Source organism: Fistularia commersonii, chromosome 9 (genome assembly GCF_037954325.1).
Source record: "Fistularia commersonii isolate RoL2024-O1a breed Wild chromosome 9, RoL_Fcom_v1.0, whole genome shotgun sequence".
NCBI classification, from domain to species: domain Eukaryota; kingdom Metazoa; phylum Chordata; class Actinopteri; order Syngnathiformes; family Fistulariidae; genus Fistularia; species Fistularia commersonii.
The window spans coordinates 9,813,291-9,825,895 of record NC_141292.1 but is presented as its reverse complement, the minus strand read 5'-3'; the positions used below and the strand labels follow the sequence as shown (position 1 = coordinate 9,825,895).

Sequence of the window (12,605 nt, the reverse complement as noted above, 5' to 3'; positions counted from 1 at the left end):
TTTTGGCCTTCTTATCAATCTATACTTGACATCCGATTCAAGCCCCAGGCACAAATAATATTTTGTGCTGGGTCTAGGTATAGAGGTCTGCTTACATTTTAGAGCGTAGTTTAAATTAGTCCTAAACTGCAATAAATGCACACTCAATGGTAATCTTCTGAGCAGGTCAGACGCAAGAGTTCGGTTAGAGTAAACAGATAACACATGAGCGTCTTGCATGTTGCAAATGCTTCAGATGAAACACTAGAAGACTAGTTTTCTATTTCAAGATTATGCTGAGCATGAAAATTCAAGCACGTCTGCTTAGAATGTGACAAACAGTGGCGCTGAGTTGTGGTGACAGACTGAAGCAACCTGGTCAGGATATTGAAACAATGGATACGCTGACAGAGGATTATGCACAATCTGATGTCGATACTGAGATGTACGTCCTGACACCAGAGGATGTCCCCGAACAAGAACTGGATGCCAGCGATGACGTGGAAAGCCTTCGGAACAGGTACTGGGCCCATCTGCCTGCAGCTTCCTTTGTAAAGAGTGTTAGGTTTCATTTGAGGCAAACTTTAATCCAGTTTGTTATTCTAACTAATGACTACAACTTTGTTTATATTAAACTGCTTAGTGAAGCTTAGAGATTAGTTTCACAGCAATACATCAGATCGGTACCCACAGGGAATATTGAACTAAAAGACAAGCTTGAGCAATAATTAGGGTTTCTAAAGACCCTTGTTTGAGCTTTTGCCAGGCTTGTTTAATTAATAATTCAAAACTTAAACACTTGAGCAAAATCCTCTTTGCAGTAAAGAGACCAAGTTAAAAAATTGGCCAAGAGAAATCACAACACTGTAAAGTTTCTTTAAAATAGATTAAATTCATTTGCAAGGTCTTTTTGACATCAAGACACAATCATTTTAGTCAGTTTAACTGTAAACAAGCATATGTTCAATTTGAGGCCATTTCCCAATGTCCAAATGTATTTTCTGTCCTCAGAAGCGGCTCCTTCTTTATCTTGACTATAGATTTACTGAACATTGTTGCATTGTTCTTGAACATATCTTAGTATAGCATTGCCTTGCACTGGAAGTAATAGTCATGTCTTTGAAATGTCTAACATTGCGCCAGCTTAGACTTGTTTGTCTTTAGTCATTTCATATAGCAACAATTTAGCTTGAATTGATTCAGAATATTTGTGACATCTGGACATAGGTTTATGGTTATGATATATTTTTCTGCCAGTTGATGTGAATTAGTTTCTTTTTCTTGCATTAGGTAATCGATGACAGGGTAATTTTACAAGCAATCTTTGATCGAGAGAGGGAGGAATTTGCTTCTTGCAATATCCACAGTTCAGCCCAGTATACTGAGTTGTTACCACCTGCTCAAATTCATCTCTTATCTGCAGTAAATATAACAATATACAGTTGAAATGCACATTCGATAGAGAATATATGGACTGTCCATCCATTAGCATGAAATAATGTAATGTTGCCAGGAATTAAATTCTGTCAAAATTGAGAAACATCTGATGAATCTGATAAAGATTTGTGTTTCACATTGTTCTATGTTTAACTGTATCTGTTAGTTTACGTGAGGCTGTCCACGATGACAACGTCCAGCCAAAGCTGCATTGCCTGATGATGGACTCCTCCTTCTCCATGGTAACTATGCAGGGTGAGGACAGCGGGATCGCCTGGGAGACGACTCCTAGTCGCTGCAATACTCCATGGGCATCTGACGCTGGGATACCCAGCACAGAGGTCAGCTCTTTTGGTGGAGTGCGGCCTGCAACACCAAGTTCTCAGCCAGCAGGAAAGATTATCTTTGTCATGGATGAGGAGCTGTTGTCGAGGCGCAAAAAAACAAATGCGAGTGGTCAAAGAAGCAGAACAGAAAGGCAAAAAAGTGTCCTTGCGGAAAGCTCTGAGAGCATCTGCGGAAGGCCAGAACTGGTTGAATTCTCTCAGCCGAATGTGAAGAATGAAGATGAGGGAAATGAAGACCAGTTGGCAGATGCTTCCTCAGATAAAGAACAGAGGCTATTCAGTTTAGTTTCTGAAGGCTCTGAGATCCTCAACATCATTGTTCCTCCAAAACTGGCTACCGTGGATGAAGAGGAGAGCAAAGACATGGTGGACAATCTGTCTTATCTAGAGGAGAGTCCTGCTCCAAAGGCTAATGAAGACACACTTGACCAGGTGTTTGACCTTTACGAGACAATAGGTTCCCCAACAGTATTTGGCTCAGAAGGAAGAGACCACATCCAGCCCTCACCACCAGTGGTGTGTTCAGATTGCATGGATCCACCGGGGGCTCCAGTGGCCAGACCTCCAGGCAGGGGAACAGCTACCAATGTGGATTATTTTGAAGCCTTCTCACTGATCGATCCTCAGGCTCCTGGTAGTCCTGCTGTAATCACAGATGGACAGGTAGAAGCAGAAGCAGAGGCAGAGGAGCCAAGTCAGGGTCAAGACTCAGAGAGGCCTGAGCTCTCTGAAGACCACACCGGTACATCCGTAGATAATGAAAAGTCAGACACCATCAGTTTGGGGGAAATTACCAGCAAGCTTCTCGATGAGGTCTTTTACAGTGGCACTGAGAACTTACTTTCGAAAGATCACCTGGATAGAGAGGATGGATGTAGTGTAGTGAGGCCATCCCGACTCCCTGTGAAACCAAGTGGCTCAACTTTGTTTGGAAGCCAAGAAGATGTCCTAACTCCTATCTTTCTACCTGAAGGACCACCCAAGATAATCGACCCCATTCTGCTGGAGGAGCCAAAAGCCATGGCTTTCCTTTATACTGACCTTTATGAGGAGGCGATTGGCAATCGAAACAAAGAAGAGGATACAGAAAGTATGACCTCTGAGAAGTCTTTCCACAGCAGGCATTCAGATAATGAGGCCAGGGGCTACTTGGAAAAGTATGTCCTCATAGATGAAACTCCCACAGTAGAGGCAAAACCCCTGGATAAAGAGAACCATCAAGAGGAAGGACCACGGATTCTTTCCCGAGATTTATATTATGCTTGTGATCTTCTTTCTGAACCTCAAAATGTTAAAATGCCAGATTCAGAGGAGGAAATTACAGACTTTTTTCGGTCTAGCGCCAACTCTTCCCCCTGTGATCTGGAGCCTTTTCCTCGATCACAAGAAGACGATAAAGCCGAATCAGTGAAACCAAGTAAAACAGAAACAAACAAAAGCGTTACATTGCTAGATCCTAAACTCCCAGAGCAACAATGCATCTCAGATTTGGACATTTCTCCAGAGGAGCATGACTGGGAAGACACAGATGATCACATGGGTTTTGAGGTGAAAGATGTTATGTTATTTACTAATCAGGAAGTATTGAGAAAAGATGTGGAAACACATAATATAGTTGCCCCTCCCAGAAAAAAAGCATCATCCTCTCCTAAGTCATGCCTGGACCTAACTCCCCTGACTCCTGTTGATGTTATTATGGATGAAGCTATGGATGAGACGGGGGCGAAAGAACAGAGGGAGGAAGAAAAAGAGACGGCATCACCAGCAGAGACTGCTGATGAGGGAGATAGAGAGGAGGCCTCCTACAAAGTTCCTCTCCATGAGAATGAATCGACTGAACCCTCACAAACTAAAAGTGTAAAAGATTGCAACGTAACTGCTGAGGACACAAAACCTGCTCTATCTGAGGAGAGAGACACTGGAACAGCAGAAAATGAAGAAAAAAGTAATACAGAAGAAGCCTCAGAACAAACTGAACTGGATGCGAATTTATCAGAGTCTGTGAAATCTGAGATTAATCTCGAGAAGCAGGAAGATACGTCTACTATTTCAACAAGTGAAACGAACAAAAACAAAGGACATTGTATAATACTGTAATGTGCCTGCAGAACAAATGTCCTCATACGGCTTCTTGAAAGAACTGCAATGTAAACAATCGTTAAATTTGCCTGACTTAATGTAAATTAATATATTGACGGTGTGAATTTGAAGGCTCATTGCAATGTCAAAGGTTTCAGATGTTGTCCCAGGGTCTGGAGCATGTTCTTGGGTGAAGCCCTATGAACTTGAGGATAATTTTTGATTTTCTGTCCTACTTTTCTTATTGCCTGTTCCCGTCAAGCATTGTCACAGTGAGACATCTGAAGCTTTGATTTGCACATTTATTTTTGCATAGGTTTTACAATGAATGCCCCTCCTGGCACAGCCCTCTGCATTTATCTACGCATGGGACCGGCACAAGGAGAGCTGCATTGTTCTAATTTTCTTTTCTGATTGGGGGAGAAAAAAAATTTAAAACAGTGACTGAGTGGTCTGTTCTGTGCGATAATTCAGAGAGAAACTTGGACAATGCAAAATGTTCCTTCTGCAAAACAGCCTCCAGCTGCTTTGCAACGGTAGTGTGCCAATGAAGACCTACAGTCTTTTAATGCATAATGCACTTTCCCACTCACCGTACAATTTGCACGTTACTATTTATTTTGATGAATTATGAATGTACATTCAAATATTTTTCAGCAATTTTCAAAGTCACAAAAACCTTTAATTGTATTCAAAGTTTGATTCTTTTTTTGAGGTTTTTGCCCTTGCTGCAGTGTCTTACACTCTTGAGCTGCTCCATGGCTGAATAAACATACAGCCAACATAACATTAGCCAGGTTGGCTGTACAGATGATTGTAAGCATCATAAAACCACCTTTGAGTTACAATTATACTGGCTTCAAATTTAAAATTAGATTATAAAAAGCTAGCGTTTAAAAGAGACCAAATTTAATATAATAATATCGTTTTTTTTTACATCAGCAGATGAACAGTACAAAATTCCATTCAGTAAGCAATACAGAATGGATCCCTGAGTTTTCTTTCAAACCCCAAATCAATGATTAATTATCAAACTTAGTTTGGAGGTTTGGCAGTAGTGCATGTTTGAGGGTGAAGTTTTGGTCATCCCTGTGTCCAAAAGGACAGGAGTCCACGTGTTGTGTTTCTGTTACAGGGTGCATCCCTTGCTATGAATAAACCTGGGTGGCTGTTAACCTGATACATTGAAATTCAACTCGGTCTACTTGCACACCCTGTGCACTTTCCTATTAAGTCAGGGAAAGTATACCAATGTGTGTCTTCTCACATGGGTTGATTTTCACATCATATGTCAGGCAGTTTTTGTGAAATACTCTACACAGAGGGGCTGACGAGATTTTTAATTCTACATGGTTGAGAGCTCAATTTCAAAGTTTACAGTGTACCTGCTCTAATATACTTACAGATACAAACACAAGCACCTTCCCCACCTACAAGTTTTCGCCTGTCAGAACAAATAAATGATTCAAATTGGACAACATTGCACATGTGTGGCAGACTTGTAATATGTCAGATTGATCAGATAAAGCCAGTGGCCTTTTGAATTCAGAATACAAGAGTATTATAATTACTGAGTAACAAGCATGTATGCTGGAAATATGTAAAATGTGACAGAATAGAATAATGACTTTAAAATTAAGGTATGTAGTTGGTCAACTGTGACACCCCAAATGTGGTTATGAGTACAATGTATATCACACAATGACAACTTTTCAGATGGAGCAAAGAGATTTGGACTCAGAGACATTTGACTGCTTTTACTTGTCTCAATCAATGCAACTTTCATTTTTTATTCATACAGCACACATTTATTGACATATCTCCACAAAAATGGTATTTGCTAAATACATTAATAGATGTTAACATCAGGAGAGGATTTTGTCGAAAAAATGTCAAAACTCCAGATATTATCTTTGCTCGGTCTTTATTATGACTTACTGGTACATCAAATATGAGTTAGGATTGGAAGTTTTTTATGTCACCTTCCCCTTCACACCAGAGGGTGGCAGTAGTGCGCTGGTGTTCTCAACTGGATTGACAAACAAGAGCCTTTGTCATAGAAGCACAAATGATAGATAAGACAATTAAGTTGCCTTCTGCTTCCTAACGTGGCTGCATCTGACCTCCCCATTGAAGTGATACTTTGCCCCAGTTTTCTTGCTTTTTTTTTTTAAATCTTTTTTAAAAATGCAAGACTAACACCCCTTCCTGGACTGTTGTGGTCTGTTGTTGACTGTTGCAAATTGACTAAATAGGCTGATCCGCAAGGTCAGTGATGTGGGAATGAAGCTGGACCCTCTGACGGTGGTGTCAGATAGGAGAATGCTTGGCAAGATGAGGGTCATCTTGGACACTGTGACAGGAGTTCTTTCAGCACCAGACTGATCCCATCCTGATGCACCTCCAAGCCCCATAGAAAATCATTCTTGCTGGCAGCCATCAGAGTGTATAATACCTCACTCATAGTGTCAGACACTCAGCATCAGCTGGCTGTCAGTGGAGTTATATATATTTTTACATACCATTAACTTTATTTTCTATTTATTTATTCTGATCTTAGCTGTTTTTTATTCGCTATTTTATTCTTAATTTTTATAGGGTTCTATTTTGATTCTTCTCCACTTTGTGAGCAAGAGCTGCTTGAAACAAAAAGCAATTTTCCCCTTGGATATAAATAAAGTATTCTGATTCTGTTATATAACAGGACAGGAGCCTAGATATTAAGATCTGCCAGAAACCGAGACAAACTGACCAATACCTGCTCCTCGGCACACATCACCCTTGAACACTAGGTAGGGGTAACCAGAACTCTTCACCACTGTGCAAAAAACATCCTGTCAACCGCTGGAGGCAAGAAAACAGATGTCCAACACATTCAGAAAGCCCTTAAATCTTATGGCTATTCTAATTAGGCATTTGCCAAAACAGAAACCACCAGACAGAAGAACAAGGAACAGGAAGACAGGAACAAATGTAAAGACATTGTCATACCATGTGTTGCTGGTATTTCTCAAAAACTCAGGAGGGCCTACAGCAAACACCAAATACTGGTCACATTTTAGACCCCACATTACCTTGAGGCAAAGACGGGTGCACCCCAGGGACCCAACAGAGGAGGAGGCCTTGGGCACAACCTTTCGCCCACCTATTGCGCCATACTAGGATCCATCCCAAGACATATCAACTCACATGTCCTTGGTCTATCTGGACCCCCAAAATCACCCAGGAAGATCCACCACTGAAACCAGGCCCTGTTGACTACCACATGGGCCTCTGTCCAAGGGATCTAACAGGTCTGAACAATCTGAATTTTGCACAGTACTTATTCATATTCCAACTCAGATAAGTCCCCAAAAGCGGTACATTTGATGACACAATAGGCGCAACAACTGCACTCAGTCTTGTTTCTGCAAAACAACTCATTAACCCAACAAGACATCAAAACTTAGACCAGCCCCCAACTGTGTTATGTTCGGCAAACAGTCCATTGGACTCATGAAGCTTCTCGATTGAGAGATTAAACGCCTTCAAGAGAAGAAACTCAGGTCTAGATGCCACTAAAGATTTTAACCATGACCTGGATGATTGAGAACCTCCTGACATTTCTATTTGTTTTGTCGATCAACCGCGATCCATATTTTGAGGAATTCTGCTTGAATTAACTGAAGTACATCAGCTAATTGCAACTACGGTTCTGAAAGTATTCACGTATAAATAATAGCCTAGTAATTCACCGTTTTGTGTCAAATGACAATAAAATCCTAACGAGCAGCATAGTAACGGAGAAGAGCGACGCTGCCCTTCTAGTTGAAGCATTTCTATGTCGGAGGAATCTGCCTTCCGGCGGCGCTGTAACGTAAGTTAGCTTTAAGCTAACTACGAGATGGACCATGTCTCCGGTCCTTGCGTGTCCATTTCTTCGGAAGATAACTGCCCCGAAACCGAGGCAAGCTCGTCCGTTGAAGATGGTTTAGAGGATGCTTTCGGCGACTTGGCTTCCCTTCCGGTGGAAGATGGCGAAAGAAGACCAACCTGTTTGCGGTGCCGGTGAGCTGACCCAACTTGAAGCTAATGCTAGCTAGCCGAGGGAACCTTAAGAGCTGGACATCAGAAGGGATCGAAACAACCGACCTCCCTTCAAATTCCTGCCTTGTTTTTTTTTTAAATAGCACAGATTAGTGTCGTTGCAGTAAAAGTTACATCTAAAAGAGAAGTAGGGGTTGATGTGGGAGGTAACCACTTCGACGCTTCTTCAACTGTCCTCTCCATGTAGGCGCCCGGTAAAGGTGTGTCTTTGCCCATTTCTTCCCCCTCAACCGCTGGAGGTGTCCACATGTCTGTACATAGTGCAACATCCTGCAGAGGTGAGTCACGGCGGCTTCCTCTGCAAACACGCAGGCAGGGTGAGAATCGCCGTTCCTGCTTTCAATCCGCTTCACATTTGCCATATTAGTCATATTCTGTCAGAGGAACAAGGCAGAGAAGAGTGACCGATACATGCAAAGGAAAGATTTTCCGGCTGGTTTACAAAGCCCTTCAACTGACTTAAGATACTGTTGAAATTATGATTACAGATTAATTTTGTTATTCAGCTGTCATTTACCCACCTAGGAGAAGTTCTGATATCTGAATAAAGGACAGCTGGATACTGAGATGAATGATGATAAATTACTTTCCACTTGAAAGATTACTGTATCTGCATCACATCGTAGGCTTTCTTAATCCCTTGTTTTCTTTCAGGAGAGCAGAGTCCTCCGCACTGTGCCTCTCCTTGCTGCATGTTTACCACAAGGAAAATGCAACGTTATTGTCGGAAGGAGATTTAATGAGGAAAAGTAAGTTATGAAACTTTTTACTAATGCACCAAATTTACAGTCTCACTCCACCACTTGCTACATCCTTCGATGTTTATCTTTTCAATGCACAGGCACCCGGAGCTGGCTGCGGTGTGCCGCGACAAACGAACACTCATCCTGTATCCGGGTCCCAAATCCCAGAACCTGGAGGAGTTGGTGCATTACCAAGAAGTGGGCACTGTTAAACACAATGTCATCATTATAGATGGCACCTGGAGCCAGGCAAAGAACATGTTCCTCAAAAACAGTCTGTTTCACCACCCTAGACAGGTGTGTGTGTGACCTAACTATAACTTTCAATGAATAAGCAACATGTTCCCTCTCTGTTCCACACATTTTATGAAAGATGCTGTGGTTCTCGACTCAAAAAACTTAAATTGCGCAACAACAGAGAAGAGTTACCTGTTCTCTTGAGACCTTTTTAATTCTCCTGTTATGCATCCACGAGTGGGAAAGCTGCCTCACCCCCATGCGATGACTAATGAAGCACAGGAGAAAAATCTTTTTGTGTTGATGTATATTATGGCAAGAGAAACTTACATTATACAAGCCAACAACACAAAGACATTTCAAAAAATATCAAACTGGAGAAACACTGAAACATGTAAACTTCCAGTCTGGTGGCTGTCACAAAAAAAACGTAGTCTCATCAGGTCTCATCAGTTGTCAGCACGATGTTTGGGTTAAGAAATGGCTCTTACCTGTAACAGGTTATCAAACAAGAAGACATTTTACTGAAAACTGCACAGAGGTAATCTTCAGGCACTCTTGTGTTGAGCAGGAACAAAAAAAAGAGAATAAAAGACACAAATACCATTGTACTCTGTCAGTTACCGTCATCGTTTGTCCTTAATGAAGTTTCTGACCAGGCCCATTAAGTCTTGACCTCTCACTGTCATAATCTCAGAGGCCTTCCATTTGAATTTATATGGGCTTATCGTTTTTCCCCTTCCATTAGATTTTTTTTTTTTTTAAATCTGCTTCTTTTTTTCTAGATACAACTAAGCAGGACTCTCTCCAGTCAGTATGTGATCCGCACACAACCCTCCAATATCTGTTTGTCCACGCTGGAGTGTGCAGCCGTCGCCCTGTCAGTCCTGGAGCAGAACGATGACATCCAAGAGGTGACCTGGTTGATATACTTTGAAACAAGCCCATTACACCCAGGGCTCCACCGAGCAAAGCAACCACAGTAGCAGGAAAAAAATTGTATCACAAAAGGCAGTTATCCACATCCTAAATTAAACCGTGGTTCTCAGTCTGTTTGTGTGCACTCTCACATCAACAGGATGGTCTAGCCTTGGTACCACACGGAGTTGCATTCTTCCTTGAAGGAGAACAAAGCATCATCCTGAAAAACATGGTCATAAAAACTGACAACAAAGACTGAAATGACACAAAAGCTGCACACAGAGGTTATTCAGGACCAGTGATTTATTAAAGAACTTCTCAGCCTTGCTACTTCACTTTAATAGTGTGTGAAGAGCTATTGATTTCACTAAATAAATGAATGTCCTAGATGTACTCTTAAGTTATTCTGTATTATCATAAATCATTGTTGTTCCTATAGTAGCTTTGTAATTGTAACTTAAATTGATAAATATGTTTAAGATCAATAAATTCAGCTACTTCAATTTTTATTGTTTCAGTTAATGTATGTGTCAGGCTTCAATCATCACAAGAAACTAACAACAATAAAATATCAATTTAAACCTTATAATACATAGTTTGGAAGACTGTACTGGGGTGTTTTCCCAGAGGCATTGCACAAGAATGGTGATGTCATTTTCAAAATTGGCTCATTGCTTAGAAGGTGACAACTTAAAAATCTGTCGTGTATCCTTACCTGCTTTTGGCCAGGGAAAGTTACCATCGCAGCACAAACATGTACTACCTTTGTGATACTGTAATTCTGGGGGACAACATATTAAATAAGTTAATTTGTTGCCAGTGAGATAGTGAGAAAATAACGTTCTGACATCGTGGTGTGGTCTGTAGGCACCCACACACAACAGAATAAGAGATATTGTGTTATAACAGCAGCAGTGGCACAGAACTAGAGAGGTTTTGATATAAACATGCATTCAGTTCTCTAAAACCCTGTGGTTTTTACTATATTTGCTGGGCTTGTTTATCTGCCAATAAAGTAAAAGCTTGTTCATCTAGCACCCCATTTGGACTGCACTTTTCTGGGAAACCCAAATAACTGTGGCTGAAACTGCAGAGTCACTGATTTGTACAACAAAACAAATATATCACACTTTAATCAGCATTCTTTTTTCTGCCTTTTTGTCCAGGTCCTGCTGCGGCCACTGAAAGCCCTGTGCTCGTTCCAGCTACAACACGGCGCACAGATCCACCACAGCAAGGAACACCTGTTAAAGAATGGCATGTACGACAAACCCATGCCCAAAAACAAACGCAAGATAAGGAGGATGGAGAAACTGGTCACTGATCACAAGATCTGCCCCAGATGAGACTTGTCTTTGTATATTGAGCTACACTGACCCGTACTGTCATCACGGTACCATGTAGCAGTATCAGTGTAGCCCCATTGAAACCACTGGACCTCTGGGGGGGGGTTCCTAACTTATTCGTGTTTATGAACTTTATTTTATGGCATTAAATGAGATTTTAATACCAGTAAAAGCCTTTCCTCGTTAAAATTTCACAGATATAGTTCTGATGGTTCCTTTTCCAGGAATCTATACATTGGAGAAACTGATAAATGCACGTGTCTTCCAGGTACTTTGAAAAAGGGAAGCTGCAATATCAGTAAGGTGCATCCATAAATGTCATGTCAGAGAAACCGACTGACTACTAACAGTTACCGCAATTGTTTTTATTAGCTGAAAGCAATTGAGGAAGCTGTCAATTACTAGAAATAATTTAGCTGGTTGTTACGGTGAGTGCACTGAGTGCAAAGTGTCCCTTTAAGATGCTGTGAATATCCTAAGTACTGTGGATGCGGTTCATATATTTTCCTAGGGTAAAACAGTGTATATAGCATATTTGATGTAAAACTGGATTATTAATACACAGATATCTCACTTTTTTGAATTACTCTTAATTTTTATTTACTTTTTTGGCATAGTGAATGAAATTGAGTGAGGATTAGTTTTTTTGTTGTTTTTTATGAGAAAAATAAAACAGATGCACTGTGATATCAAAGGTACTTCTGTTTCTTAATTGCTATAAAAACTAGTCTTAAAAGGCCTGATTTCAACAAAAGGTCTGGATTTCTAAATGCAACTAAAGTAAGAGTACACAAATGTTATCACTGTGATTTTTTATTAAATATCAGAAATCTCCAGAAGTATACATTTGTTTTTTTTTTTTTACTGATGTCTAAATATTCCTTTGATTTGTGTGATCCTCTTGAGTGCAGTTGTAAGGCATAATAAGCTATAATCACTGTAAATTGGGCTTTTTCAAAATAATAATTTTCTTAATTTTAAGTGCTAAATAGTAATAATACTTCATCATAAATTATGCAAATGGTGTGTCATTTGCCCAGCGCAATGTTGTACCTTTTCTCACAAAGACAAAGAGCGAAATATTTTTCACAAGTCATCAAATCTTGATCTGATAGGTATATTACTCATACAGTGGAGTAGAAAAATAAAAAAAGATTTATTGATTGTTAGTGAGTGGAATAAAGAAGTGGCACATAATGGAAATAATCTGAGTTAAATATGATTAGCTCCAAGTCAAATTTATTTTACCACTTGAGAGAATAGACCCCATCCATTACAAGTAATTTTCGCAAACATTGTGAGTATAAAATGGAGGAGAGAGAAATGAAATTAACCTTTTTTGTGATTTATTTATTTATCTACTGCAAATATTGCACAATATATTTAAAATTGCTGTTGACAGTATTCAGTAAAATAGTTGCTTTCGGGTG

General features: G+C 40.3%; 2 protein-coding genes across 3 annotated transcripts; both read left to right on the top strand.

The window, feature by feature from the left end:
• The first annotated feature begins 201 nt into the window (after positions 1-201).
• LOC147231164 (uncharacterized) lies at positions 202-7,409 on the top strand. The gene is made up of 2 exons (XM_086152383.1): positions 202-499; positions 1,583-7,409. Exons 1-2 carry the CDS (start codon positions 375-377, stop codon positions 3,858-3,860), a joined length of 2,403 nt encoding a protein of 800 aa, XP_086008509.1. The 5' UTR covers positions 202-374; the 3' UTR covers positions 3,861-7,409.
• A 7-nt stretch (positions 7,410-7,416) lies between these two features.
• dtwd2 (DTW motif tRNA-uridine aminocarboxypropyltransferase 2) lies at positions 7,417-11,988 on the top strand. Of its 2 annotated transcripts, none has more exons than XM_086152384.1 (6): positions 7,417-7,889; positions 8,116-8,245; positions 8,583-8,677; positions 8,770-8,968; positions 9,694-9,822; positions 10,996-11,988. In XM_086152384.1, the coding sequence occupies exons 1-6, from the start codon at positions 7,726-7,728 to the stop codon at positions 11,173-11,175; spliced, it is 897 nt and encodes a 298-aa protein (XP_086008510.1). In that variant the 5' UTR covers positions 7,417-7,725; the 3' UTR covers positions 11,176-11,988. The 2 variants fall into 2 exon arrangements, with proteins under 2 accessions (XP_086008510.1, XP_086008511.1); XM_086152385.1 differs by having other exon boundaries at positions 7,422-7,889; positions 8,116-8,206; positions 10,996-11,987.
• Positions 11,989-12,605: the final 617 nt, after the last annotated feature.

Bases quoted from the DNA above. Each gene is read 5' to 3' on its own strand.
- LOC147231164 (XM_086152383.1), top strand. From the start codon at position 375: ATGGATACGCTGACAGAGGATTATGCACAATCTGATGTCGATACTGAG. The intron at 500-1,582 runs GTACTGGGCCCA...TGTATCTGTTAG, and splicing joins GTGGAAAGCCTTCGGAACAG to TTTACGTGAGGCTGTCCACG.
- dtwd2 (XM_086152384.1), top strand. From the start codon at position 7,726: ATGGACCATGTCTCCGGTCCTTGCGTGTCCATTTCTTCGGAAGATAAC. The intron at 7,890-8,115 runs GTGAGCTGACCC...CTCTCCATGTAG, and splicing joins CCAACCTGTTTGCGGTGCCG to GCGCCCGGTAAAGGTGTGTC. The intron at 9,823-10,995 runs GTGACCTGGTTG...CTTTTTGTCCAG, and splicing joins AGAACGATGACATCCAAGAG to GTCCTGCTGCGGCCACTGAA.